A 27,620-nucleotide genomic window follows, 5' to 3' on the forward strand; every position below is an offset into this window, starting at 1 on the left:
CAGAGTGTTGGAGGGGGGTGCGTACATGACAGGTAACAAGAGGCTTTAGCCCAGTGTCCTGTGGGTCAGAGGGTTACTGTGCTAATGCAGGATAATGGGGGCGCATTAGGACCAAGTACTGCAAGTTTAAAGGCACATTCATTTGTCAAATCGAGACCTAGAAGAGCAGAGGGGTCGGTTTACCAAGTCACCGGGTCGGAAAGGGAACAACAACAAGGGCGGGTGTACAGGCAACTACTGGAGCGTTGAAACCCATGAATAGTTAAAGTGTGCCCACGGACACAAAAGCAGTACAAATCGGGTGGAGGGGGCATCAAACCATTGGACGACATTCTTTACAACGATGTTCTACTTCATCTTAAGTCGTGTTCCACCAATAGTGTGGCTATAATAAGATACACATATTTCCTAATCAGAGTCATCTTTATAAAGGAGGGATTATTGTCCAATTTTGCATGAGCAGATGATAAAAACGGGCAGCCAAATACAGACAAGTGAAGCATGATAACAGAGAGCGACAGAAGTGTTTACGCTCTGGGCCTGAATCAAGAACAAACTCAGCCACCAGACATTTGACTTCCTCACCCCAACTAAACGCTACTCCGGGATATGACTTTTGAACTCAAGAAGAAGAAGACAATCAGTACGTGGATAAACAGACACAGACAAGGCATCGGAATTCTGTCTTCATGGTTATTAGAGCAGCAAAAACAAATGAACATGGCATATAAACAACAATCTCGCAGCTTGGCTCAAAGCCTGACTTGTTAGTCTGAAGATGGAACAGTGGTGAAACAGAGTAATCTACAACAGTATGTGATATAGAAACCAGGCACTCGATTAAGCCTTAATTTCTGAGTGTTGAAAAATACCAGTAATAGTTATAAGAAATACATCAGGTACAGGGATTTAAGTTTGTTATAAGTTACTATTATTTCACTTGTTTGATTAGCAGCATTATTATTATTAGTTTGTATTGTATTAAGCATTCTTCTCTCTTTCTTTCTTTCTTTCTTTCTTTCTTTCTTTCTTTCTTTCTTTCTTTCTTTCTTTCTTTCTTTCTTTCTTTCTTTCTTTCTTTCTTTCTTTCTTTCTTTCTTTCTTTCTTTCTTTCTTTCTTTCTTTCTTTCTTTCTTTCTTTCTTTCTTTCTTTCTTTCTTTCTTTCTTTCTTTCTTTCTTTCTTTCTTCTTCATGTTAAGTAGAGTAAATCCATATTGTCAAACCGTCAGAAGTCCAAAAGCAAAATTCAAGCCACTGGTCACAACCACACATCTTCTGAACACTTAATGTTTTCTTGCCGCTGCATAAACCACATTATGAAACAACAAGTATGACTGAAAACACTGTCTTCCCTGTGCCTGATTAATGCTCAGAATAGCTGCTCACTGTTCTTCTAATAGACTTCTTCTTCCTCTGAGACTCACAGCTCATTACCACTGGATTGCCCCAAGGACCCCCCACTCCCCGTCATCCCGTCTCAATCACCCCGCCCCGCACAGCATGACCCTTTGACAAGCTAACATCGCTCAATATTGCACCAAAACATCCACTGGCTCTATATGTTTAGCATTTTAACTTTATATCATTGGGGTAAACCAAAATTTCTTTGTGGAAATAATATACAAGAGTCAGGCCAAAGTGTCAGTTTTTGCCCTTTCTATAAAATATGTGCCAGACTTATACTCCTATGTAAGTCGCTCCGCAATATAAGTCGCACAAGCCAAAAAATGCATGATGAAGAAGAAAAAAACCCATATATAAGTCGCTCCAGATTACACATCACACCTGGTGCACCGTTGACAAGCCTCTCCCGGCAGCACACGTTGTCCAAGCACCCATTTGTGAACTCGTTCCTCTAGTTGTGGCCATTGAGCTTTTAGCCCACGATTAGCTTTTTTTGTGTTTTCGTCATTGCAGTAAGAGTAACCTCCGCTTTTCGCCGGTCCCTCACAAGTTTCTCAAGTCTCTCGCTCACGGCAATCTTTCTTTCTGCTCCTCAGTTACCATTTTTGTCTGCACATTTCACTACTTGCAGCTTGTAATCTGCAGAATATGATTTTCTTTTTGGGGTCTTTGTGTTCAGAGTAGCCGATACTGGTACACAAGCCAGTCAGTGTGAAAATAACAAACATGTGAAATGTATATTTTGATATAAGTTGCACCTGAGTATAAGTCACACCTCTAGCCAAACTGCGGAAAAAAAGTGAGACTTCTTGTCCGGAAAATACGGTAATTGTCCATCTTGGAAGGAAAGCGCATTGCTCCTTCCCAAGATTGAGATTAGAATATTAGCCGAACTCCTCTTCAGTTCCCACAAAACATCCTGTGGAGATCCTATGGTTGAAGAGTGTGGTCCCAATACAGAGGTTGCGATGTGGTACTAGCGCAGTTGGTAAAGTCAATTGAGCCTAAAATCGTTGGCTAGAGTGTGGATGAGTGAATGTTTCCTGACAAGGTAGAAAGGTGGTTTATGCTAAATGTGTCCATAGAATTTCCAATCAGTGAAGTAGTGCTGGTTTCAAAACAATGAATGAAATAAAATATTTGACAATGGAAGTCCTAACCAGATTCTACTCATTAAAAATAGCGATGGTATATTTAGATATTTTACCCTTAATATTCAATAACCAGGATGAGTCTGTCCTCGTGCTCCTCAGTTCCCCTCTGTCCCATGTGAACAGTGGCTCTCGTCGACACCTTTCCAGATTTGGCCCTTTTTTGATGAGAATTCCCCACCTCAATCTCTCCTCTTTCCAAACTTAACCCTCCCACGGGCTTCCTCTGACTGACACACGCACACAGTAACGGCTGGCTCATTCGCACTGTTTTACCCACACACACTTGTTCTTGCCTAATGAGGTCCCATCATCCTCTCTGCCTCTGCTCTTAGTCAATGTCAACATTTTTTTTTATTCCGGTGATGCACTGAGGTGTCAAATTACTGTTGTTTCGAAATACTTTGCAATTTAAATCAACACAATACACGGCTCACTGTTTTGACAGACACTTAAAGACAAAGGCTTGCAATCATCTAAATGGGTCTCATTGAAATTATGTGAAAATTACAGGGGAAGGTTATATCATTTTTTTGGGCAAGGACGAGTTTTCAAGAACACCGCATGTTCAGAGCCACAAGGGTTTTGAATCCAGGAAGTATTTTTGCCATTCTCGAGATCAGATAGATCACATAAAAGGGAGGAGACAGAAACGCTATAAAAGAGTGGATTTAACTAACTGTTCTGGGGTTGCTGAAGTTGGTCCGGTCTAGGTTTAGCAACACTGAATTCCTGAGTAATCAAGGCTAAAGGCAGTCGAATGGAATATTATTATTTCTGCGGCGATTTGTTTTTGTTCAAGCAGTGGTTGAATGGGAAAGCTTTGGTTTTTTCAAGCTGAATGAGGGTAAAATCATTGACCTGTTTACAAATGATCCCTCCATTAATTCAATGTATCGTAAATAATGCTTTAAAATAGGGGTCTCCACCGCTGTGTCCACTTAGGCCAGCTAAAAGAGCATTGTTTGATATAGTAGCTTGCATATACTGCACGCCGCAAGAATCCTCTCCCAGACACTCTCCATCCCGTTTTATGCGATAATGTACTGTGCAGCCTGTGGGCCAAAACATAAGCCAAAAAGATTGATGATATCCAAATGTATCATATATATAGTCCTCTTGTCCCAAAACGTGCCCGCTATATATACAGGAGACAAGTTTCCTCTCGCAGTGACTTGGCTCTCTTCATTTGGAGGGGTCACCTGCAGGCAAATCCGTCTCCCACGCTTAGCTCGCATTTTTCCGAGAAACACAAACACAGGGCACTCTTCTCATAGTGGGCTGAGTCAGCAGCGTTTTTTGTGGGAGGTTTTACTGTAGTAGTGGTGCGTCAGTGATGTATGACCGTTGACCTTTTGTGGGTTCTCACGGGAGACGCGGAAGACTCAAACACAAACACTGCGCTCCCCAGCTCTGACTTTGAAAATGGACTTTGTAATGCTTTATGTACAAGAGAGACACATTTCAAAATGAGCAGCGGAGTCATTTTGAACCGATCAAACTGGCAAAGTCACTGCACATTTTTCAGTGGGCTACAATGTTTAGACAAATTCAAATGTTCTTGACAGACTGACCGATCTAGAGGTTGAAGTTCTAAAGGCAAGAGGTCTCACAGTACATGCGACTACAGAAAAAAAAATCCTTCCAAAGATCCTTCATCATGTACATTGTGTTCTCTCTGCTGTGGTGGATCTCCATATTCACCATACACTTGATTTTCCTGAGACAGCTGTCCCAAAATGAGCCGTAACCACTGGGAGATTACGCGTTGGACTGTGCGCACGAGTTCTCACATTTCATTGGTTATATTCTTGTTATATTCTTGTGACCCTAACAAGAACAATTATCAAGTAATGCTGCATATGTCTGAGTGCATTAGTATTATATCTGGCTTTGAATCATGTTGTGTGGCCCCAGCATCCCAGAGCTTTGGAGGAACCTCATGTTACCAAAAGCACAAAGACCTTAGTCTTTCATGATAACCTCTAATAAGAATAAGAAATCAAGGTTATTCTTATCTCCTTCAGCTAATGCATAGAAATAGCTCCTCTGTCAAAAGCCTGATGCTGTGTTGGATAATAAGGCAATCAAAAACACTGCCTTTGGCTCTGTTCACTCTTTGACCTTTCACAAAAAGAGTTGAGTTACCTTTGTTTAAAATGATAAGAGCAAACTTGTGACTGTGGAGTAAAACGCTTATGCATTTCGCACAGGGGCGCTGAGCGCGAGTGCAGCAGGGATCTGCTGTGATTGATCTGTTTAGATTTTTTGTAAAGCTTTGAACTTCAAGTGTCTAAAGCTGTAGAAAACACTCAGGTTAATCGTATGAACAGCGTTAATTTCAGAGTATAATATTCAACTACAGATCAAATGCTCGGGTTTATATAAGATAAGACTTTACTGATCTCACAAATAGAGAATTTGACTTGTTATGACAGCTCTCAATAACACTCGGGGCACAAATCGTTACAGGAAATGTGTAATCAAAGAAGATCAAGGTAAGAGTAGTGGATATCAAGAGTGCATTTGTGTGAGAGCAAATGTGAATATGGGAAAACAGATTCAGTTTGTTTACATGCACGAGTCTCATGTCTGTTTACAATGCACAGTCCCGACTCCCAACCAAATATGTAAAAAAGATACAAAGCATCATTATTATACGGTACATATAGCTATTCTGCCCTTGTCCTGCTCACATGTAGTTAGTCCCACTCGTACATTTGAATGTTACGAAAGTCTGCAGATTCTCATTTTAAAAAGTAACTCCTCTCAATGCAGGCTTTAACATCAACAATCTGAATCCAACTTCTCACTCTACATAGTCTTAAGAAAACTTTCCTCTAATTTCCATCTCATTAAACCCTTTCCTTACTGAGGCGGCTGCTGTGATATCAAAGTAATTCAAACTCGCTCACAGATAAGCTCTTTGTAAAGCGCTGCTGCGGCTAAATGTAGGAGTATGGACCTGAGTGGCTCTCTGTGTTGTAGTGCTCTTAGGCCTCTCCAGCTGCGAGCGAACTATTTATAAAAAAGTGCATCAAAGCGTGGGAGAAGAGCATGATGTGGTGTCAATATTTCACATGGCAAAAAGCACAGCAGTGTGTTGCTCGAGGAAAGGAGATGTTGAATGTGTGTGTGTGTGTGTGTGTGTGTGTGTGTGTGTGTGTGTAGAAGAAGACTCGCTAAGTGGCTTGGCCTATAATGGTCTCTATTTAAGATGTTAATTTCCTGTCTCCCGCAGGTGCCTGAGAGTTTGGGACTAAATTGCTCGTCATCGCGGGTCAATCCTCGACTAATGAATTTGTGTGGGCTCCTGTCACACGTATCAACGCTGCAGTCTTATATGTCACGATTAATCATCATAACAATTAATTACAGTTATAGATGTCACAATCATTTCAAAAAAAGATGGAAGGATTTTTGAAGCTATCCAATATAAGACAAGCATAGACTTTTATTACAGGTGCTCTACTGGCAAAAATATCTCACAAAACATCAGTCTACAGTGAGTGGGTTTGTCTCCTCAGACCTGACTCATAACTTAGCGGAAACGGGACCTCTCCAGCCCGTCTCCATGGAGATGTTGCTTGCTTTGCTTTCACTAAAGGTCACCAAATAAGAGATTTAAATACATAAAATAGTCATCTTTCAAATGCCTTATTTTGATAACTCATGGTAAAATATGGTCAGTGCCTGGCTGTTCTTAAAGACGAACTAAGTAACTTGTTTCATCCTTTCAGACAGTCCCTCTGGGGGTAATACAAGGGTTAACGGGATGATTCATCTCCCCCAGGTGTCTCTGGCCAGAAAACCATGCTTGCAATTTTCCTTGCACCGGGTCGGAGGCGCAATGCACACTAATGGAATCACGAAGAAGAAGCTAGCAGGCTAATGGGCAAAGCTAACGCTGGGCTAGCACCACTTTAGCAGTGTTTACAACCAAGTTTGAGTGAAAAAATGATCTCCATTGTGTCACTGAGTTGTAGCACAATATACAATGTCCCTCTCTCCCTTTGTCTTTTCTGTCAGCGTAGTATTTACTCTCATGGACAATGAATGAGTAAAAAAAAGCAACATGCTACAACACATGCAATAGCGCATATGACCTCTAGGGGCATGAGTTACTTAGGTCTGCTATAATTGGACTAGACGGAATTCAAAAATCTTAAAATGATGTATTTTCCCCACCCCACATGCTTCAGCCCAGACAGATTCACCACCACTGCTGCTAAAAGCCTGCACTGTCACACAAAAAGTAGGTATTTTTGGCCGAAGCATCAACTATCTCCATCGTCACGCACAAGCTTAACATAGAGACTGCAGGTATGCGTAAGACCTGAGGGGCAGTGGCGAGCAAAAAAAAGATAAAGTCCCTTTGAGGAGATTGCTCCTCTGGTGCGTTTTTAAGCAGTTGCTCTTGTGATATACCGTAGACACTTAACGCATTGGAAGTTTCTCACCTTTAGGGCTGGATATTTTTTATACCAGTGCTTTAACAATACCTGGCTTATCATACCAACACCTGAACAATACTTTTTCGATACCTATACTAAAATATTTATCATCTAGAACCATAAAACAGGACAATAATGTTAATTAATTCCACAAAAGACCAGACTTTTATATGTGTATCATTATTTGGTTGAATGGTACCCAGTTATGTTATGGTACCCAGGTCTACTCCCTTTGTGCTTTAAATGTATATATTCTACAGTTAAAATAAATATATTGTTGTTCTCTTATGGAAAACATACCTGGAGATGTGTTGCGTTTCAAGCATTTGGTGTATTTAAACCCCATGTTTGGCTAACTGCAGCCAAAGTATGGAGTCTGGTGACATCCCTCTCCCAATAACGTGATACTCAAGTACTTTCCACTGATAAAAATGTAAATCCTTATATTTGATTATGAAAAAACATCTCATGGAACCTAATGACAATGTGTCTGCTCACTAAAATTCAACATTGTGATAACACTAAAGACTTCTCAGGTGAATTCCCATAAGTTAATATTTCAGCGTGTGGCACCGAGGAGACTTTGACCGATCCATCTCCATTACCAGGGATGTTTTACTCAGTAGTGATCACTTACTGCCCGATGCTAAACAGCCAATCAGAGGAGAGCGCAGGGCGACTCTCGATTCAGCTGCAACTAAACACTGCGACCTCTCCGCGACTTTAAGGTCAAACACTAAGTAGGAATCCAAGTTATATAACAGCAGTTTGGGTTACTTTGAGGAACAGAAACGGAGGTATTCAAGGTAAAGGAAAAGTCAAGAATGCTTTGAATTGTCTATGTCATGCGATGAACCAACAATTTGTCCCTCTGTGCAAGATATTTTTCAGCGTTAATTTTCCCCAAAACCTTGCACTATGACTTTATACAAGGAGGGTAACAAACTTTTTTTTTGATAACCGACAATATTATTTTACTTGACCATTTCAACACAATATGTTCCTTTAAATTTGATTCTGACTTAACATAAAAACAAATCTGGACCAAAACAAAACAAAAATGGACTAAAACTGAACATTTGCTGTTATGCATGCTTACGATATGGATATTGCATCACCTAATACTTTGATTATAATAATTTGACCTATTATCCAGCCCTAGCAGACATTATTAATCATAATAAAACATACATGCACAGTGAAGCATTGCCATTGTGCCTCCGGTCTTGAAAATCTCCATTGATCCTCAGCAGCCAGTGGCCATATGTTTGTGTATTACAGAGATCAATTCTCATCCACTCGTTAATGTCCTGTACCCTCTCACTGATCACAACCAGTCGATACAATAAATATACACTGCAGTATTAACCTATTTCTTGGGACGTTTTGCTTCAATCTCCAGAAGCTTCATCTCACTCTGGCGCTCAGAATGTAAGACTAGTAAACACAGGAGCAAGAGGGAGCTTCACGAGATACAAGCGAAACGTCCTCAACTCGATCAACCCAGTCCACTTGACCATGTTTGAAAACCTCTACTACAGTGGATAATTCCTGGACGAGAGAGAGACCACACAAACGTGATTGTGTTAGTGTGTGTTCAATTAATAGGAAGTTACAGCCAATAAGGTTAAATGTGGTTTTGATGAATGTAGCCTGTCAAACACATGCGTTTGTGATGTTATACTGTATGTGTCGTGTGAGCAGTTTTCTTCAGGGCAAGATGGAGGCGTGATGGAGAATTGTCAATGGGCAAGAGAAAGAGACATGAAACAGAGGAATATTCTAGTCACATGATCAAAATCGGATCCAAACTGCCAACTTAATGGTGGTTATTAAAGCATAGTAACTTCTTTACCTTAATAAATCCTTTTCGTAGTCCCTCTGGGCGTAATACAAGTGTTAATGGGATGATTGGGGGGTCTTTCATCTCCCCCTGGTGTCTCTGGCCAAAAAAACGCAAATGCAACTTCGCTGCACCGGGTCAGAGCCACCAATACACACTAATAGAATCACAAAAAAGAAGCTAACAGGCTAACGGGCAAAGCTAACTGTGGGCTAGTGCCACTTAAACAGTATTTAGGTTGAAAGAGTGAAGAAAATTATCTTCATTGTGTAATTGGTTGTACAACATCCCTCTGTCCTTTTGACTTTTCTGTCAGCGTAGTATTTACTCTCACGGACAATTAATGAGTTAAAAAAAACGCTACATGCTACGACAACTGCAGTGGCACTTATGGCCTCTAGGGGCATGAGTCACTTAGTACTGCTTTAATCAAAACCCAATTAAAGTTCAAGTAATGTAATGTCCAGCTGCCACAAAATAAAAATGTCCAGTCTCAATTCAGTTTCATTACGGGATCTGGATATTGCCTTAAAAGCATGAATTGTAAATCTAGAATAATCACTATTAGGTATTGTTCAGCTCAACGATGACATGCAAGCTAGAGCTAACCCTAAACAACTCCAAATCAAGCGCACTACGGGCTGGTCGGGTCCAAGAAGCAGAGTTGGGAGGACTGTTACTCTCTGATGCAATACTTAATGCATGGCCATAAATTAGCCGTTAGCCCCAAGTGAGCCTGTGCCATTGTAGCACGCTCGCCCCGCTGAGTGATGGGGCTAATTGTAGCAAATGCCAAGCACAGCAAAGAAAAAAGAGCTCTGAAACTGTAAATAATAAAGCGAACAATAGGCGGCTCCATTTTGAAGAAACTGTTGGGAGAAAAGGGTTAATCCTTTCTGAGTTTATGATGTTGATTTTATGCCAGATATTATTACAAGGTCTAGATGAAGATCAAATCAGCACTAAACCAGATCTATAAAATAACTGTGTAGAATATATCTTATTTGGACTACATTGTGTCTAAATTGGGAGTAAGTAAAGCATAAACCAGAAAGAAATGCCCAACTTAAATGCATTACTAAAGCATGAAATAAATGATGAATAAAGTCGGAACTTTCAGATGAGCCTGAAGAAGAAGAAGCCCAGGCACCACAGTTTGAGAGCTACTGCTGTATAAGGTACGTGTGGAGGCTTCAGTCATAGGTCCATACTCTCTCCATTTCACAGTTCACAGTGTCATGTTCTCTGGAGACACTCTCTAATCTCAAATGAAGGATTATGGGAAACCTTAGCCCATACTAATCCTCCTCTAGGGCACTCCTTTTTTATTGACAATACGTGAGGTGATATAAAATGTTTGCTTCAAGAACAAGTTTACAGCATTTTTGTCGTTTGCATTGTTTGGCAAGTGATCGGAGGAGTGCTGGGAGTTCTTGTTTTTATTATCAGTTGGTGCAGAAGAATCATCTGCTTGTCAACTGAGGAAAGAGATGACACGCAAACTTTGTAGCAATTTATAGTCTTACGTCTTATTCCTAAGTGCCTTGCCCAAGAGCACCACAACTGTATGTGCTGGACCAAAAGGAAAGGATCCAATAATAAGTCATTGGCAACTTCCTGTGTGTTATAGGCCTATGTTACTTGTAAATTGTGATTCAAAATGGCTGTAAAGATCATCAGAACAATTTGAACAGTTTATTTGAAATATATTATTTTACAGACTGATTATTTGCGTAGCATAATTACAAGTACAAGTACAAGCTGCACCTCTAGTTTGTCGCCTGATTAAAAAAAAAAAAGCAGGGAATTTCTCCTCCTTTCAAGTGCGTCACTCGGAGCTGGTTGAAAGCTTGTATGTCCGTCTTAATTGCCTGATCTGTCTGATAACGTGATAATGGGACAGTCTACCCTTGTGTCCTTGAGTAACCACTCCCACTGCACGTGCACCGAAGTCAATGAGCCAATGGTTACAGAAGCAACTCGGGCTAATTATGTTAATCCAAGAAACTGATAAGAAGCGGGTTTTTAAAAATTTAAACCGTGAGAGACACACAGTCAGGCTCTGACAAAGCGAGAGAGAGAGAGATATAGCCACTGTGAGAAAAATACTGGACTGCTTTGTGGGAAGAGATAAAGATGTGAGGCTGCAGCATTTACTGTGGAAGCTTTGGACGCTTGTTGATGTAGCTAATAACTGGGAAGACCACTACCAAGGCACTGTCCTATCTTGCAATGGTAAGCAAAGTTCTAGTTCATGGACAAAATGCTTCAACAACTCTTATTTGACCTCCCAAGTGCCAGATCATAAAATATTAAACCTTCAAGAACCACCAAGCCACAGTTGTAAATATCAACGACGTACCACAGTTTGAGATCCTTTGATAAACTGTTCAAGTATCGCAAAGTGTATCAAGTATCTCAAACACTATAATCAAACTAATTTTGCCCATAACAAACGGTGAACTATTTGAAGCTCTCTTTGATCTAATCACATGTCCTTCAACAAACAGCTCACAACCTTTGCAAAGTCCTCCATCCCTCAACGGTCTTTGGTGCAAATATTTTTCCACCATCTAAAGCCTCACATTTGCAGATGGATTTTGGGCATCCCCCGCCTCCACTGCACGCTCGCTGGTGCCTCTCATGTAGCTGGTTTGCTGCTGGCCTTTCTGCTGCTCTCTTGTTAACTCATGTCTGTGGGCGGATAATGCTGCTTCACTCATCCACGACTGAATCTGCTCTGGAACACTGCACTCTTCCTTTTTCTCTGTTTCATCTCAGCACCACAGAGAACTGCCCTGGTGTGTACAAATGGCATTACAAAACTGGATATCTCTTTATTTCAACAGAGCTTTGCCAAAGAGGGACAAGGCGCCAGCTTCCCCCGTGTCCCTGTAGAGGAAATGTGTGATTTACTAATGTTTTGAAAGCTGCCCTGGTGTAAGGATTAGAGTTGTCTAAATACTCCATGCCAAGATGGAGTAACAAACAACACTAAAACTAGTGACAAAGCTTTATACAATAGTCTTTACTTTTACCGTCTTTTCTAAAAAGTTTCAGAATGGTCTTGCTCTAGTAGTTCCCTGTATAAATTATAAATGAGCTAATCTGTATATGAGAATAGCCTACAAGAGTTTACTGTATTGGACTTCAGTATCAATGCGCCATTTTAGTAAAGATGAGTCTATATTAGTAAAGACGAAGTAATTTTGTGGTTATTTGTGAAAGTCAGATCAGTGGCTCAGATGGTAAAGCAGGCTGCTTTAACACTGGAAGGTTCAAACCCCGGCTCCCGCAGGTGCATGATGCTGTTGTGTCCTTGGGCAAGACACTTCACCCACATCACCTCCAGAGTCTGCGTACGCTTGTGCATGAGAGTGAATGGACGAGTGGTTCCTTGTAATAACGCGCTTCTGTTGCCTAATGCAGTTATATAAAATGAGACCATTTACCAAATCACATTAGGCAAATCTTCCCTATCGTAAAAAAATGACTCATAATTTGTACCAGCAGACAAAATAAATGGAAAAGGAAAAAAGGAATTTCAACATTTGTAGTCTAAAAGATTGGAGAGGGGTTATATCAGTATATTGTATTATTATTTATAGGTTTTTGGGTCACTTAACATTTTGATTATCTACACAATCAACTTTCAGCAGCTGGTTGAAACTGCTCTGCACTGAAATGTTCGGTATCGCTTTAGATTAGGCTGTGCTCATTATATTAATAAGCATTAGTTATCATTTTAGGGTTAGGTTTAGGGTTGGCTATGAATAAAAGCATAATAAGCAGTGTGTTAATACTTTACAAGTATGTTATTAATGCTTAACGAGCAAACCTTAATATAAACCTTTTTCCAAATGTTCTTAATGTCCCGGTTTCAACTTCATCTTGCAATTTTCCCATGGGATAATTTGATTTGGACAAAGGTTATGCCAGGTCCACCTGTCCTTGCTAGAGTATGAGGTCTTCCCAGAAATATTTGACAAAACTTACTGTTTACAAGGGCTGGGACAAATTATCGGGTCGGATTTGGATTGCAATACTTTGTGCTGCAATATCAAGTATCGCAACACTTGCAGTGCCTATGTTTGGAGGCATTTTTATCCTGCACTCCTTTGTTTTCCAGTATCAGCACTCGATCTTAACACTTCAAAAACTGTCAAATGGCATTGGGTAGATAAACTTTGGACACATGACTGTTTTCTTTTTACAAATTTCAAGGTAAACATGTTACAAATCATAATTATTGTATCGCAATACGTATTGGATCGGCCCCGAGTATCGTGATACGTATTAGATCGTGACAAAAGTGGATCGTCCCGGCCCTACTATTTACTGCAATTTTTCTTCTTCTTCATTAAACCGTATCAAGTTAAAAGACCATCATTTTGCTAAATGATAGTAAAAGGTAACAACAACCTTATTCTCCATGTTGTTTCTCATAATAATCACGCCATGCTTTCTCTCCTGCGCACAGGCCGTGGAGTCGGTGCGGTGCCTCTGCAGTCCTGCAACAGTGCAGTGCAGCAGTGCCAAGAGTCAAGCTGCATTGTCAAGAAATCCTGCAGGATCCAGAACCCAGTCAGAGAGACCCCTCCCACCTGCTCCACTACTTTCCTCCTCTCATTCAGCCGTGAAACTGCATGTGCACAACTGCAGGAGCCCGAGCAAAGTTTACAGCCTCACAAACTACTGCAAATCTCAGGGGGGAAAGGCAGAAAGAAAAGGCAATCACAACAACTCCCATGCATCAAAAACTAAAGAGCATTAAAGTGTGCAAAACTGCAAGCACTTCTAAGTTTCTGTGAGTATCTGCAGCTGTGCATAACATAACAAGCTCTGTGATGAAATGCACCTTCACTAGGCCACATTCTGAGAAAGTCACGATAAAGCAATTTAAGGCAGTAAAAAGGTGAGATGTGAACTAAGAGTGAAGTGGGATGGGGCTGAAGTATCGGCGGGGGTATAATTAACTCGGCGGTCTGTCTCTGCAGCCTGCGGCACGCGGCTGTAAAATGCTGATTCAGTACACAGATACAACAGCACCGGAGAGGGGCGTGGGCTGATGAGCGGAGATGCTGGAACGAAAGGGGGCAATGAGAAGATAATGTGAAGCAAAACACTGCAGGACTATCGCTCAAATGTTGGACTCATAAGCTTTGACAAAGAAAAACATTCCTATTGGCTTCCTTCCCTGCTCTTGAGGAAAACGACAAGAAGAAGAAGAAGAAAAAAAAACTACCAAAAGGTTAATTAATCATTTGAAACTGTTTAATTGGCATGGTCAGAACTTCTCAAAGGCTCAGCGTTTGGAGAAGTATCCAACATTTTAGTGCAGCCTACACTATACAGAATAACAGTGACATCTAGTGGCTAAAGCGTGTACATGCGGCAATGTTTTCGTCGTCAATCAAGATGCGATTTGAACCAAAGAGCTGTCATTTTTTTTTTTTTTTACAAATGGTTTCATAAACAGATTAATCTATAGTTGTGTCATTGTGACTTTTGAGTATGGGATGTATGTGCATGATTGTGCGCGTTCCCTCATCCTGTGAATATTGTTGCCTGTATTTGAGGAGATAGAAAAAGATAACAATTTATGATTGTACTATAATATGTGACTTAAAAGCAAAGGGGCCAAAGGATTACTTACTTAAAACTTCAGTAAATTGATACTTAAAGTAACAATTAAATTAAATAAGATCCCTTTTTCACAGCGAGCTGTACGCATGCATACCCAAATAATACATATCCGTCAGCAGGCAGAATCAGAGGCAACCCACATCTTTATTTCAGAAAATTAGAAGTATTCTAGTACAGTACAGTAAGATTCAAGTAAGGTAAGCCATTGCAGTAAAAAAGGGGTGTCATTTAAAACACAATGGACAAATAAATAACTGTGTCTAATTTGACCTATTCACCGTATTCCGGAGGTTTGTGCGGGCGCCGCCATGAATTGTGCCCGCCCCTTTTCTCCTATCTGTTGACTTAGATCTGGAGAAGTCCACATAATATCAGTTACTACACGAAAACAAAGCCGTTATCAGGCCGCGCAGAGAAATGGTGCAGTGTTGACTTGTTGGTGCAAATGAACATTTGACATTTTACACAAATCAATCTACTAAACATCAGATTTGAGCGGCAGACATTTTCCCTCGTTCTCCGTTTAAATGAACGGGCATCGCACTTGAAGTGTCAAGACAAGGCAAAAAGAGGCAAAAGTGGGTGGGGCGGAATAAGGTGAACATAGAACATCATAAATCCTGATCTGATATAACTGTGTACCTGTGTAGTGTGTACCCAACACCAATATTTCTGGATATTTATGTTGCTTATGAACGAACCTATGCAGTGCAGTGGTTCCCGCAGGTCATCCATGTCCGTTTGCCTGTCTCTCTGTGTCTGAGGTCACTTCACCTTCAGAGCCGTCTTTCTGGAGAAAACCCCAGGTCTTCAGCAGATCCAAACGTTGTGCAGGCAGAGCGCCAAAGTAGTCCTTTTGTTTCTGTGAGTAGGTCTGCACCGGGCTGATGATGTCTCTGTAAGTCCAGTCCTGAACACAGTAAGATTCTCATTATGGTATGCAATAGTGATGCATGGGTTTCCTTCATCTGTCTGCCTTGCATTAATTCAAGATTGTAACCTGAAATGCTTAAGAGTTTGGATATATCGGGTTCAGTACCTGCCAGTTAAAGTTGAAAGCCTCCAGTAAATGTATCCTGTCCTCTCTGGAGGGAACACAGTCGGGAGGAACAGGCTGCTGCAGCTCAGAGCCCACGGTCACATCCTCAAACACCAGCAAAGCTCTGATGGCAAACCAGCCTCCGAAGCTTGGATGCACACACACGCCATACATCTTCTACAAAGATCAGAATAAAACATATGTATGAAGGTTGGGAATAGGGGATATAAAGGGGCAGATGTTCAAAGCTAAAGGTTACCTTGTTCCCCCAGGGCTGTTGTGGGACATCAGACTGCTGGTAGTAGAAAACCGCTCCAGAGACATGGGCTGCAGTCTGTGCTAAGAACTTTGGTTTTCGACTTGGGAGCAGCTCATAGTCATACGATACAGCTATATTTTGACCTGAAAAACACTGTACAAGTAACATAGATATTTAAAAAAGATGCAACGAGTATCTGAGCAATGTGATCAAAACTGTACAAACCATTTATTCACCTGTGACACAGCAGAGGAGACACATTGCTTTACACACTGGTCTATGGGGTCAGACAGTCCCTGGAAGCTCTGCTCTTCCAGAAAGGGCAAGAAAGCTTGTTCAAACATGGAGGGGGTGCTGAGTACCACAACAGCAAAAGTGTCCTCTGGGTAGGGCAAGTGCAGTGAAGCAGGTAGTACATTATTATACCAGCCAATCTAAAACAGCAGGAAAAAAATAAAATAAAGACAAATTAATTTATTTTTGTATAACATGACGGTGTTTCGAAAGTCTTACCTTTAGAGGGTTTACTTCAAACCCCAGTTCACAAAGAGAGTCTTGAAGAAGTTTAGTTACATGTTCCACATTGACAGTGGACGCCGCCATAGCTGAAAGTATAATTTAAAACTTTGCATTATGGGATATTAGTCGTTTTAAACTTCATCACTCAAATAAAGCAAGATTTTTTGGAAGAAGTTCGTTTAATAATGCACAAGAATATTACTACAAGTAACAATGTATAAATACTGCAGTTATACGCGAGGAAATGTAAAGGCACTTTGATTAAACTCACGCAACCCGCCAGTTGCAAACTACATTACCCACAAGGCACGTCGCGTTTACGTCATACGCAATCACGTTGTTGTTTATGTGCTCTTGGATTTAAAAGTGGATGGACGTTTTTGGTAAGAAAAAAAACAAAATCATCGTTGTTTTCATTGTGATCACTTAACATTTAAAACTTTTTCGGTTTATAAGACAACTAGACTATTCTTTAAATGTAAATGCTCCTTGTCCGGTTTGAAGACGTTAAGGTGTCCTTGTCTCATTCCTCCACAACACGGAGCATCCATTCTGCTAACCTGACTGCCCATCGGATTAGCCAAATTTACCAAGCGAGCTCCGTGTGCAGCTATTTTACCACTTTACTGCAAACATAATGTTGTGTTACCCTGCACACACTGCCAAGACGATACGTATCCTCACTAAAGCCATGCTGCGGAACATTCATGGTGGTTTGTTGCTAGACAGAAGAACCCTGACAAATAAGCCAACATCCTAATGATCAGCTGCACACCCCACAGTGTTATTTTTGCTGTGGTTGTCAAAAATGAATCAGTAGGAGGTGGACATAACCTCAATGTTTCCTGGGGTACAAGGTGGTGGTGGTGTCCCAGTCAGGACCGAGGAGAGGCAGGCACGTTCACTGGAAAGAGGGTTTGGGTTTTCACCAGAGGCAGTGAGTATTCAGTTACATTTACTCAAGCACGTGTACTTGAGTAACTTTTTGAAGTAATTGTACTTTTCTTTCTCACTGTACTTTACTTCTACTTGAGTAATATTGAAATGAAGTATCTGTACACTTACTTGAGTAAAACAAATAGTAACTCATGCCACTGTGAGTAAATCTTTAAAGGAACAGGCCACTGTTTTTACATACTGAGATATGTTCTTACCTGAGCTTAGACCAGTTGATACGTACCTGTCTGGTCTTTGTGCGTGAGCTCAGACAAGCAAAGATGTTGTTAGCATTTGGCCTCTCCCAGCATATTCCTATAGCTCCAAACAGGGGTGAAGTTGGAAGCTACCAAGCTCTTCCACGGGCACACACAAAGACCAGACAGGTACGTATCAACTTGTCTAAACTCGGGTAAGAACATATCTCAGTATGGAATGGTATATAGTAAATAGACTCAACTTATATACAGTATATAATATATATATTTTCTACCTTTGTCAGGCCCAATGTGCTTTACAGTAAGGAACCAGTCACCCATTCACTCTCTCATTCATACACCAAGGTACGCAGAGACTGGAGGCAAGTAGGGTGAAGTGTCTTGCCCAAGGACACAATGACAGTGTGCATTTGCAGGAGCTGGGATGTAAGAACATATCTCAGTTTGGAAAAACGGTGGCCTATTCCTTTAAGTGAAAAAAAATCCTCTTTCCAATGCGAAAAATAAATGTATTTTGTGTTCACGTAACCTCTTAACCCCTGCCTTAACCGAGCACGTTTTCTCCATTTTGTAATTGCCCAAATCTAAAAGCTTCTTGAACAAAACTTCAAAGTAGCAGCAAAAACAAAACCAATAAAACGAGGATGAAAATGCAACAAAAATGGGATAAAAATTGAGAAAGAAAGCAGTTAAAGTGCAACAAAAAAGTGACATGAAAGCCACAAAAAAGCAACAAAAATGTGACAAAAACTCAACAAAAAGTGGCAAAAATCAGATGAAAAAGAATGTGAAAAAACTGATGACAACGCAAGGGAAAAGATCAGTTTCGATTAGTTTTGTAGGTCTTTCAAATGAGGCGTTACATTGGCCTATAGCTCTCCAGTCAATAAGCCTGTAGATTGGGGTAAAGCTGAACTGGAGAAAATGCACGCCTGGGGTAAAAGGTTAATTCTTCATAATGACTTGTTTTTATAGGTTTGTATGGCATTTTCAATGGAAATATTGCGTTTCATGTTTTGCTCTTAGTTTTTTACCCTTAGTTACTCAGCACTCAGAATACTCAAGTAAAATTTTCTCCAAGTACTTATTTCACTCTTACTTGAGTGAATATTTGGGCCACTACTTTTTACCTCTACTTGAATAAAATTATTTGAAAGTAACGTTGCTCTTACTTGAGTAAATATTTTGGCTCTTCTACCCACCTCTGTTTTTCACCAGTAAAAGCTCCTGTAATGAAAGTAATCCTTGTATTCTATTCTATTTATTGGGTGAAATTAAAATTACCCTTGCCCTGATGCTTCTCCATGTGCAGCTGTCACTCAATTTTCAAAATGACTGAGATGGAAGTAATACAATCCCCATCAAGGTGTCAAAGATCGTAGCCAGGTTGCTGCCCCAAACGGCTAACCACGAGACACTTCTAAAGTTACCTACTCCGTTCAGCATAGTTCTTTCTCTTGCTCAGAAAAGAACCTCACTAAGTAGCCGTATATGAGATACAAGCAATAATCAAAATGTATTCTGGACACTTATTAGTTTCGTGACATATTGGACCTCACTATTATACTTACTCACTATTACTTTTCAGCGCAGAGATGAACTGGGACAGTCAGCTGAGCTCCATCCTGTCAGTAGCAGACAGCAGCGTCGCCAAGATGAGGGTAAGTGTGGCTTTGTGTAATGGGACATGAACGCTGTGCTGAAAGAAAGCAATCGTGTACTCCGTGGTTAATAGGTCTCTAGATGGCAGCAGTTCTTTTGAAATGTCTGTGAGAAGATTCATTTGTTTACTCAGTGTTTATTTTCACAGGAGAGACTTACAACAACAAGTAAATATTCAAACAGAGAAGGTATGCAAAATCACATTTCATATAAGTTGATACAGTTGTTTTGTTTTACGCTGCATTTGTGTTTTAGACATGTTCCCAGTCAATGATAAAGTTGAAAAATCGGAGTTCACTCCATCTGTCCGAGTCGCTCTTCACCGTCAGCTCTCCTCACCCGTCAGTCCAAATGTGCAGTGGACAGACTTGGCCGCCATCCAATCGCAGCTTCAAATCCAGGGCAAGGTCCGTCACAGTAGTTATGTATTTAACAGTAGATCTACTTGTTTGTCTAACAATGTCACCTTCTTGAAGGCTATCGAGTCTCTCACCAAACAGCTGTACGGCATGGAGAGAGAGAAGCAGTCACAGCAGTGTCTTATCCAGTCGTTACAAGGTATTTCCGTCCTTATTTTATTCTAGGCCATGTATTCTGCCAGAAAACAGTGACACACCCAAATACTGAAAAACATCATGTGAAGAAACTGTAATTATCAGATCAAAAGCCAGATTGTTTTTTCCTACATAATTTCACCGGCAAATCCTTTAACTTTTATTGCAATATTGTTATTACAGCCAGTATACACACGATTCTTGATTCTTGACAAGCTCCATTCACTGCAAAAAAGTGTCCAACTTTTCAGGACATTCTGTTTCCCAAGACACTTTTTTTATGATACGTACATTCATTTGCAGTCCACATCAGTGCAGTCTAACTTTGCTGATAGTAAAAGCTCTGAAAGGCAGGAAACTAAATGGTTTTTGCCCTGCAAATTTGCAAAATTGCACATAATCATTTCTGTGCACGTGATCCATTTGAATTTTGCCAACTTCTTTATGACACATTGATAACAGCTCTCTCTAATTAAATGCACATATCTCAAACCATTATGTATAATTTGTTGGATAACACTTCTATGTCCACTGGCTTATCTTGCCCTTCTATAAAACCTTGTTAATTACGATGCTAATGGTGTAATTAAATTTTCTCCGACGCACCCTGAAGGAGAAAAACAAATCGTATTCTTTAACTTCCCCAGAGGAAATACAGAGACTGCGCGAGGATCTGAGGGAGAGAGGGACGCTGTGGAGGGAGCAGAGTCCGGGGGCCGAGCGGAGGATGGACCAGTGGAGGCGGGAAGTGGGACGGGAGCTGAGCAGTCTCCGTGGACACATCACCAGGGCAACGTCACTGGAGGAGAGGTGGGGATCATGCGGAGGTCTGTTCATGTGGTCCGCGGAAACAAAAGGGGATGATGATGGAGGTTGGAAAATGCACAGGAAGTTTTAAAATGCTAAAATAGAAGGAGGAACATTTTAGTGAAGGAGTCCACGAGCACAGATAAGACGGCTTTCAGGATGGACAACTGGGTCATAAGTCAAAATTGCATAATCAGTTTTTATAACCACCAATATCATGTTTTTATGGTTAAGTTATGGTTATGGTTATGGTATGGTATGGTTAAAGGCTCACGGCGTAGCATTTTGTATTAAGCTGTGCCTGTGGGTAATCAAAGAATGGATTTGGATGAGGACCTAACCTAAATAAATCCCGTATTTGGCTGCCTTTAGTCAACATCTCCATGGAGACGAGCAGGAGACATCCCGCTCTCATTAAAGTCACAGCGAACACACGTTTGTTCATTTTTTAGGTATATTTAAACAATAAATATATCTGTAATGAAATAAATGCTAGTATTTTCTTCTATTCACCGGGTGAAATGTTGCGCAATGTGGCTTAAAAGATGCATTATGCAACTTTTTATGCAAAAAAATAGTTGATATGTGTGTATATTAGGCCTTGTAGTGGCCCAGCAGCTGTATGGTCAGCATGGCGCCTATATTTTCGATCACAGTGGTCTCTAGGATGCTCCAGGAAGCTTTTCACTGCTGACAGAGGCCTCTCACCGGAAAACCTACAAAACAAAGGATCCTGGAGCGTTGTAGAGACCACCGTCTCGAAAAGGTGCCATGCTGACCACTCATATAAAGTTTTTTTTCCCACATAAAGAGTTCCATTATTCTCTACTTGTGTAATACCATAATGCATTGCGCCTTGGGGGGTCACTAATGTACACAATATGGTGTCGCGAGCTGTGATCGAAGAGACTAATATTAAGCTTCCAAATACCTTCAAAGAAATTTCAAATTCAACAAAGCGAAGCTTTAAAAAGCCTTTTCATCTATTGATTTTGAAAAGTCGATCGGGAAAAAAAGCTCTCATTAACCTCGTGTGCAGTGCTTTGTAGTTCCGTATTCCATTTTTCGATTCTTGGAGCATAGCAGAAGTTGTTTTTCCCCAGTGTTTGGCTGTAGCTTCACTCGCACTCAAAGGCCTCCAGCTCCCAGTTACCCCCCGAGGCGCAAAGCATTATGGGTCGTGTGCAAGTAGAGAATGCACCATTAAAGCAGAACTAAGTAACTCATGCCCCTAGAGGCCATAAGCGCCACTGCAGGTATTGTAGCATGTTGCGTTTTTTTAACTCATTAATTGTCTGTGAGAGCAAATACTACGCTGACAGAAAAGACAAAGGGAGAGAGGGATATTGTTCATCCAATTACACAATGGAGATCTTTTTTTTTCACTCAAACTTGCCTGTAAATACTGCTAAAGTGGTGCTAGCCCTCAGTTAGCTTTGCCCGTTAGCCTGTTAGCTTCTTCTTTGTGATTCTATTAGTGTGTCTTGCGCCTCCGACCCGGAGACAGGAAAGTTATAAGGGTGGTTTTCTGGCCAGAGACACCAGGGGGAATAAACTTGTACTACCCCCAGAGGGACTACGGAAAGGATTTATTTAGGTAAACAAGTTACTTAGTTCTTCTTAAGGAAACACTGTAGTTGCTGATTGCTTTTGTAAAACCCCATTAAACAACATTACCTTGTAACTTTTTTGAGCTTTCCCAAAGGTTGCTGTCTGTATCACTACAATGTAAGTTTACTGTAAATTCATTGTCTTGTTTTTGTTCTTTAGTTTTAGCACTAAACTTCGTAGAGAGGAGCTGGAACACCTGCGCACAGAGGTGGAGCAGCTGAAAACCAGGCTGAGTGAGTAACATTATCCATTATACACTGTCATTTCTGCAGGACCGCACATGTCCACAACACACTTTAAATACATGGACAGGCTCAGTCTCGTGTATAACATTCGCTCTGGTTGATTTTTGACAGGACGGCAGGAGGAGGATGTGTTTCTCCAGCAGACTGAAGCCAGAGAGAGCAGGCGGCAGTATGAGCACAGCTGCAAGGTACGCCGTCTGCCACTCAAATCATTTCACTATTCAAATTTATGGTTGTGTTGCTTTCAAGTCCCCACCGTTTCTCTTTGTGTGCACTTTTCTCAGACGCTGGAGGAGCTGTCAGACTGTTATCGGGTTCACAGCACAGATTTGGCAAAGACTGTCTCTCAGTATTCTCACACACAACAAGAAGTCCATCAGATCAGGTATACAGGGACATGTTTATAAAGAGCTTGTTTTACATAATTAAATGCATTTGCTTTCCCAGTATTTTGATGACCCTGTGTCCCAACTTTTTAATATTTTTTGTGTAGGCGCATTGAGTTGCCTTGTGTATGAAATGCGTAGTATAAATAAACATGCCTTTCCTTACAGCACTTTGGTGAACTGTAAAGTTTTTAAAGTGCTTTATAAATAAAGTTGGCACGGTGTTGTTGTGCTACCAATATTTCATATTCACGTTTTATCAGCTTGAGTGTCATTTATCCACATTTAACTGGTTGTTTTAATGTGAAACAGAGCAACTGTATCTGAGCTGAAAGATGAAGTCAGAAATCTTGTCCTACGTGACCGGGTGCCCACTCCTTTGTTGTCTGTCCACACAACTGGTATGTCTCTATGAATTACGTTCATAAAAATTAATGCAGCATTAGATGTTAACTTTCTCTGTCTGACTCAGGGAGTCCAGAGCTTCCAGTTCCTCACTCCCAAAACAGGTCAAAAGTGAAAGCTGACCGGTCCCTGGACGACTCCGACTCAGAGGACTTTAGCCCAACGCCAAGTTTAGCTGAAATTAGCTCAGATGACCTGTCGTGGCTGGAAGATAATGATCCAGGTGAGAAAGTGGCTTAACCTCTTAACCCCCGCCTTAACCAAGCACATTTTCTCCAGTTTTATCCAAATCTGAAAGCTTCTCGACTAGAGTTTACAGCCTATAGGCCAATGTAATGACTCATTTGAATGCTAAGACCTACATAACACTTTTAGCTTCATCCTTGGTTTTGTTATCACGTTGTAGTCGTTTTTGTTGTGTGTTTTTTATTGCATTTGCATTGCTTTTTTTTCCACATTAGGTTAAGACGGGGGTTAAGAGGTTAAAAGACTCTACTGTAACAAATCACACTTTTAGAAGCAAGAACCACATCGGAAGTGCCCAATGCAATTCAGAATAAATACACTATTTTATGACAAAAGAGTTAAAATCAAGGTTGTTCTCTGCATTTGACCCATCCTTCAATTCCATTGGGGCGACCTGTCAGGAACTGTTGTCAGTGTCCCGTCAATGCCACTGTCGTCATACAGTAAATCACACATGTGCCGCCCTGACTCAGATTTGCCTTCGATCATTTTCACGAGCCTTCTGTGCACCAACATTGATCTGCTGTGAACACTCAACATTTTGGCTCGGCGTCGGTAAACGTCGGGGCGGTGCACCAGATGGGCACACAGCGATGACGGGAACTTCCCCCTTCCTCCCTCCTCCTCCTCGTGCACACACATCTGCCCCAGCTTACCCATGAGTCATGTCATTACAGCTGACTCACTGTAGTTCATTAAAAAATCATGCGCAATTTGGGGATTATTGTGAAGGCGGAGATTACACATTCATTCAAATTTATAATCATATAACTTTCCACGGTTTTGATTAGTCAGTAGAGGTTTGAAATTGCATTTTAAATTGCTCGCCTGTGAAATACTAGCACACTCTCAATAACACTTTTAAGCCTCTACGTCAGTGTTTTTCAAACTCTGGAACATGTACAAGGTATAAGAACAATGTATGAAGTAGAAGTGTGACAATATATTCAGACGTTCCAATATTTTTCGATATATCGCGATGTTTTGCGGAACGATGCAATACCTTTTTATTCTGATATCAATGCTTTTGATGACATTATGCATAATTAATGAGTGATGTCATTCATATTAATGAGGCAGCAGTGGTCCATTGTTTTCACAGGCAATAGAGGCCAATAATGATCACGAATGCAGTCAGCAGAGGGCAGCACTTTGACACTGTCACAAAATTATATTACTTTTAGTGATAGTTTAAAGGGGCTAGATGCAAGTTTGCCATTTTATACTCACTACTGCCACCTCAGGTCATACACGTAACCACCTTCTATATCAAGCTCGTGCATGAAGGCACTTCGACCAGAAGGAGGGGATTTTAAAGGCAGTTGTGGTGAACAGGTCTTCTACACATTAGGACATGGCTGGTACATGTAGGGGGAGGAAAATACATCATTTTAACATTTTTAAACTCCGTATAGTCCTTTTAAAATTTATTTAGGGTTGATTTATTCATTTTGAAATAGGACTGTGGTTTCTTAAGTCACTGACAGATCTATAGACCGATTTTCAGTGTTTAAGTCAAGAATCATTTATACACACAGAAAAAGGGGAACAAAGGACTTTAAAAGAAATGTAAATGATGAACAATTTGCAGAATGTTACAAATAAAGGTTGAAAGTGGCATGTTAAAAAAAAAGAAAATCGTGATGCATCGTTTGTGGCGCACGTGAGTTTTGTTACCGTAAGCCATGTATCGCGTACTGAATTGTGAGGTACCCGGAGGTTCCCACCCCTAGTATGAGGAGGAACTTGGTACAAAAAGCTTGAGAACCACTGCTCTAAATTGAGAAATTGATTAGTTAGATGAGTGTTTCTTCACTTACCGCCAAAGCTGTAGTCGTATTTTAGTTGGAGCAATTTTATCTCCAGAATGAAATAAGCCCTTTATTTCATGTCTTCATTGTTGTTTTCTTCACATAATAGCTGTCCTGTTACTGGAGAGCTTCTTGTTATTTATTTATGTAAATGAGCATTTACTTCACTCCTGGGACCTACTGTAACAGAAGTTTATAACACTGCCCGGAAGAGATTACGATCTTTGGCCTGAATGTTTCCCAGAGTGCTTTGGGAGTTCTAGAGAGTTCATTCAGCAATTGTAAACCGCTCATAACAGCACAGTGTTAGTGGGAACATTCAGAGAGGTTTCCAGATAACCTCTTAAGTTAACCTTACCCTAACTGAGTGCATTTCCTTCAGTTCGGCTTCACCCAAATTTAAAAGCTTCTCAACTTAGAGGCTATAGACCAGAGTATAGCTTATCTTATCACCTCATTTGAAAGTTAAGAACTGCTAAATTAATCATGCTTGTTGCGTTTTTGTCATATTTATGTGGATTGATCACGGAGGGAAATTTTTTCTAATAAAATGTCACCAAAATGCTGCAAAAAGGCAATGAAAATGGGGCAAAAATGTGGCAAAAACATTTTTAAAAATGTGGCAAAAATGCGACAAAAATGTGGCAAAAATGTGGCAAAAATGTGGCAAAAGAAATAGATGAGTTTTGAAGGTCTAAGCTTTCAAATCAGCCGTTACACAGGCCTTGAGGCTGTAAGCAATCAGGTCAAGAAGCTTTTAGATTTGGGTAAAGCTAGGGTAAATTTGCTCGGTTAGGGTGAGGATTAATGAACAAAAGTCAATAGTTAATTAATATGTATCTTTTCCATTATGTGAGGTAGGAAGGTAGTTTGATTATAAAAACAAGTAAAACATTTTCCACTTTTACTTGACATTTACAGCATAATTAGTAACTAAATAGCATGGCTTCTTCCATATTATTACCGAGTTATTGTCCAGTTTTCATGTAATTTCATTTTTACACACAAATACTAACTACTGTAATACTTCTACTAATTGCTTAAAGACTCTTTAACTCATCTCTGCTTCTCTCTCCTCCAGCTCCTCAGCAGAAGCCTCGAGTTCGACTGAGCATCAAGTCCCGGCGCAGTGACTTGGACGGTCCTGACTCCGACTTGGACGACGCCGACGGTGATGAAGATAAAGATGGTGAGGATGGCGGGGGTTTCGTTGACGACGAAGATGAAAACCCAGATTTCGGATCCGACCTGAGTCTCAATGACCTTTGACCTGTTCACACTGTTTTTTTATTCTCTGAATATGACCTGTACTGGATTATGAAAGCTGACCGTGTTACTGAGATGTTCCCCAAGAGAAAGCCTCTAGTGTTTTCCAACAGAGTGAAGAAGAAAGTGATCGAGGCAACAAAAGCACACGCATGAAGGGGAATGTAGGTCAGCCTTTCACTGCACTGGACATTGTGCAGCTTTATTAAAGGCCAGCAGATAATGTCTCTTCTTTGTCGTAGTTTAGAGCTTTCATACATAACTTATTACGTCATCTACAAAGACAAAACAATATACTTTTGAATAAAAACTATTTCAGATGGTACAATAGAAAAATCCAACTACTGGCACAGGAGAAGAGTAAAAGCAATACAGACGGCATCTCGTGATAGAAGGGGGCGTGGTTTCGCCGCGGGGAGGATAGAATCTTTAGAGAAACACAATTTTTCACTCTTTAGCCATTTTCTGGTAGAATATGAACTTCATCACATACAAATAAAGTCAAGTCTAAATCGGGTCCATATGGATATTTTCTCACAGCAAATTGTTCAGTAGAAGCGAAAAAACGGCAGTTGTAGCTAGTGCTAGCTAACCGTTAGCATTAGCCCGATGCTAGCATGTAGCATCATGTTAGCATTCTCTGTTATTTATGTATGGGCTGTTGAACCACTTTGCTCCTCCCCATGTCTTTATATCTTTATTTAGTAGAAAACTATATTCATAATTCAGCATTTGTTAAAGCAGTTTTTGAATAATTAGAGAAAGTTTAGATTTTTCTCAATTTTTTTCCCCTCTTTACTGTTTTCAAACATGACCATATATGGGCCATTCCACAGATGCCGTCTGTATACTATTAACCCCTATCTTAACGGAGCACATTTTCTCCAGTTTTACCTAAATCTAAAAGCTTGTTGACTGGAGTTTACCCCCTATAGGCCAGAGAAATGCCAAGAAAGACCTGTAACTCATCTAAGCTTCTTCCTTGTTTTTGTTTTCATGTTTTAGTCATTTTTGTTGTGTTTTTATCATGTTTTCATTGCTTTGTTGTCGCATTTTTAATGTATTTTTGTCACGTTTTAATAGCTTTTTTGTCACGTGTTTTTGTCAGGTTTTCATTGCTTTGTTGTCGCATTTTTGCCATATTTTTGTCATGTTTT

At 40.5% G+C, this 27,620-nt stretch overlaps 2 protein-coding genes across 2 annotated transcripts; one reads left to right on the top strand and one right to left on the bottom strand.

The window, feature by feature from the left end:
- Positions 1–15,108: 15,108 nt before the first annotated feature.
- On the bottom strand, positions 15,109–16,403 carry mmachc (metabolism of cobalamin associated C). The gene is made up of 5 exons (XM_079574720.1): positions 16,311–16,403; positions 16,034–16,231; positions 15,798–15,950; positions 15,539–15,715; positions 15,109–15,409 (listed from the first exon to the last, which is right to left on the bottom strand). The coding sequence occupies exons 1-5, from the start codon at positions 16,398–16,400 to the stop codon at positions 15,227–15,229; spliced, it is 801 nt and encodes a 266-aa protein (XP_079430846.1). The 5' UTR covers positions 16,401–16,403; the 3' UTR covers positions 15,109–15,226.
- Positions 16,404–16,655: 252 nt separating this feature from the next.
- Positions 16,656–26,793, top strand: LOC306976928 (uncharacterized protein). Its single transcript, XM_079575058.1, has 12 exons — positions 16,656–16,699; positions 19,059–19,131; positions 19,281–19,320; positions 19,388–19,539; positions 19,609–19,690; positions 20,334–20,496; positions 22,264–22,337; positions 22,461–22,537; positions 22,634–22,734; positions 23,048–23,136; positions 23,217–23,363; positions 26,279–26,793. Exons 2-12 carry the CDS (start codon positions 19,066–19,068, stop codon positions 26,464–26,466), a joined length of 1,179 nt encoding a protein of 392 aa, XP_079431184.1. The 5' UTR covers positions 16,656–16,699; positions 19,059–19,065; the 3' UTR covers positions 26,467–26,793.
- Positions 26,794–27,620: the final 827 nt, after the last annotated feature.

The sequence above is a fragment of the Gobius niger genome (assembly GCF_951799975.1).
Source record: "Gobius niger genome assembly, chromosome: 17".
Taxonomy (NCBI): domain Eukaryota; kingdom Metazoa; phylum Chordata; class Actinopteri; order Gobiiformes; family Gobiidae; genus Gobius; species Gobius niger.

What these genes read in the sequence shown, in the direction of transcription:
- mmachc (XM_079574720.1), bottom strand. Translation starts at nt 16,400, where the DNA reads ATGGCGGCGTCCACTGTCAATGTGGAACATGTAACTAAACTTCTTCAA. An exon ending in TCTCCTCTGCTGTGTCACAG is followed by an intron (nt 15,951 to 16,033) that starts GTGAATAAATGG and finishes TTACTTGTACAG; the next exon opens with TGTTTTTCAGGTCAAAATAT. An exon ending in CTTTCAACTTTAACTGGCAG is followed by an intron (nt 15,410 to 15,538) that starts GTACTGAACCCG and finishes TACTGTGTTCAG; the next exon opens with GACTGGACTTACAGAGACAT.
- LOC306976928 (XM_079575058.1), top strand. Translation starts at nt 19,066, where the DNA reads ATGAACTGGGACAGTCAGCTGAGCTCCATCCTGTCAGTAGCAGACAGC. An exon ending in TAAATATTCAAACAGAGAAG is followed by an intron (nt 19,321 to 19,387) that starts GTATGCAAAATC and finishes TTTGTGTTTTAG; the next exon opens with ACATGTTCCCAGTCAATGAT. An exon ending in GCTGGAAGATAATGATCCAG is followed by an intron (nt 23,364 to 26,278) that starts GTGAGAAAGTGG and finishes TCTCTCCTCCAG; the next exon opens with CTCCTCAGCAGAAGCCTCGA.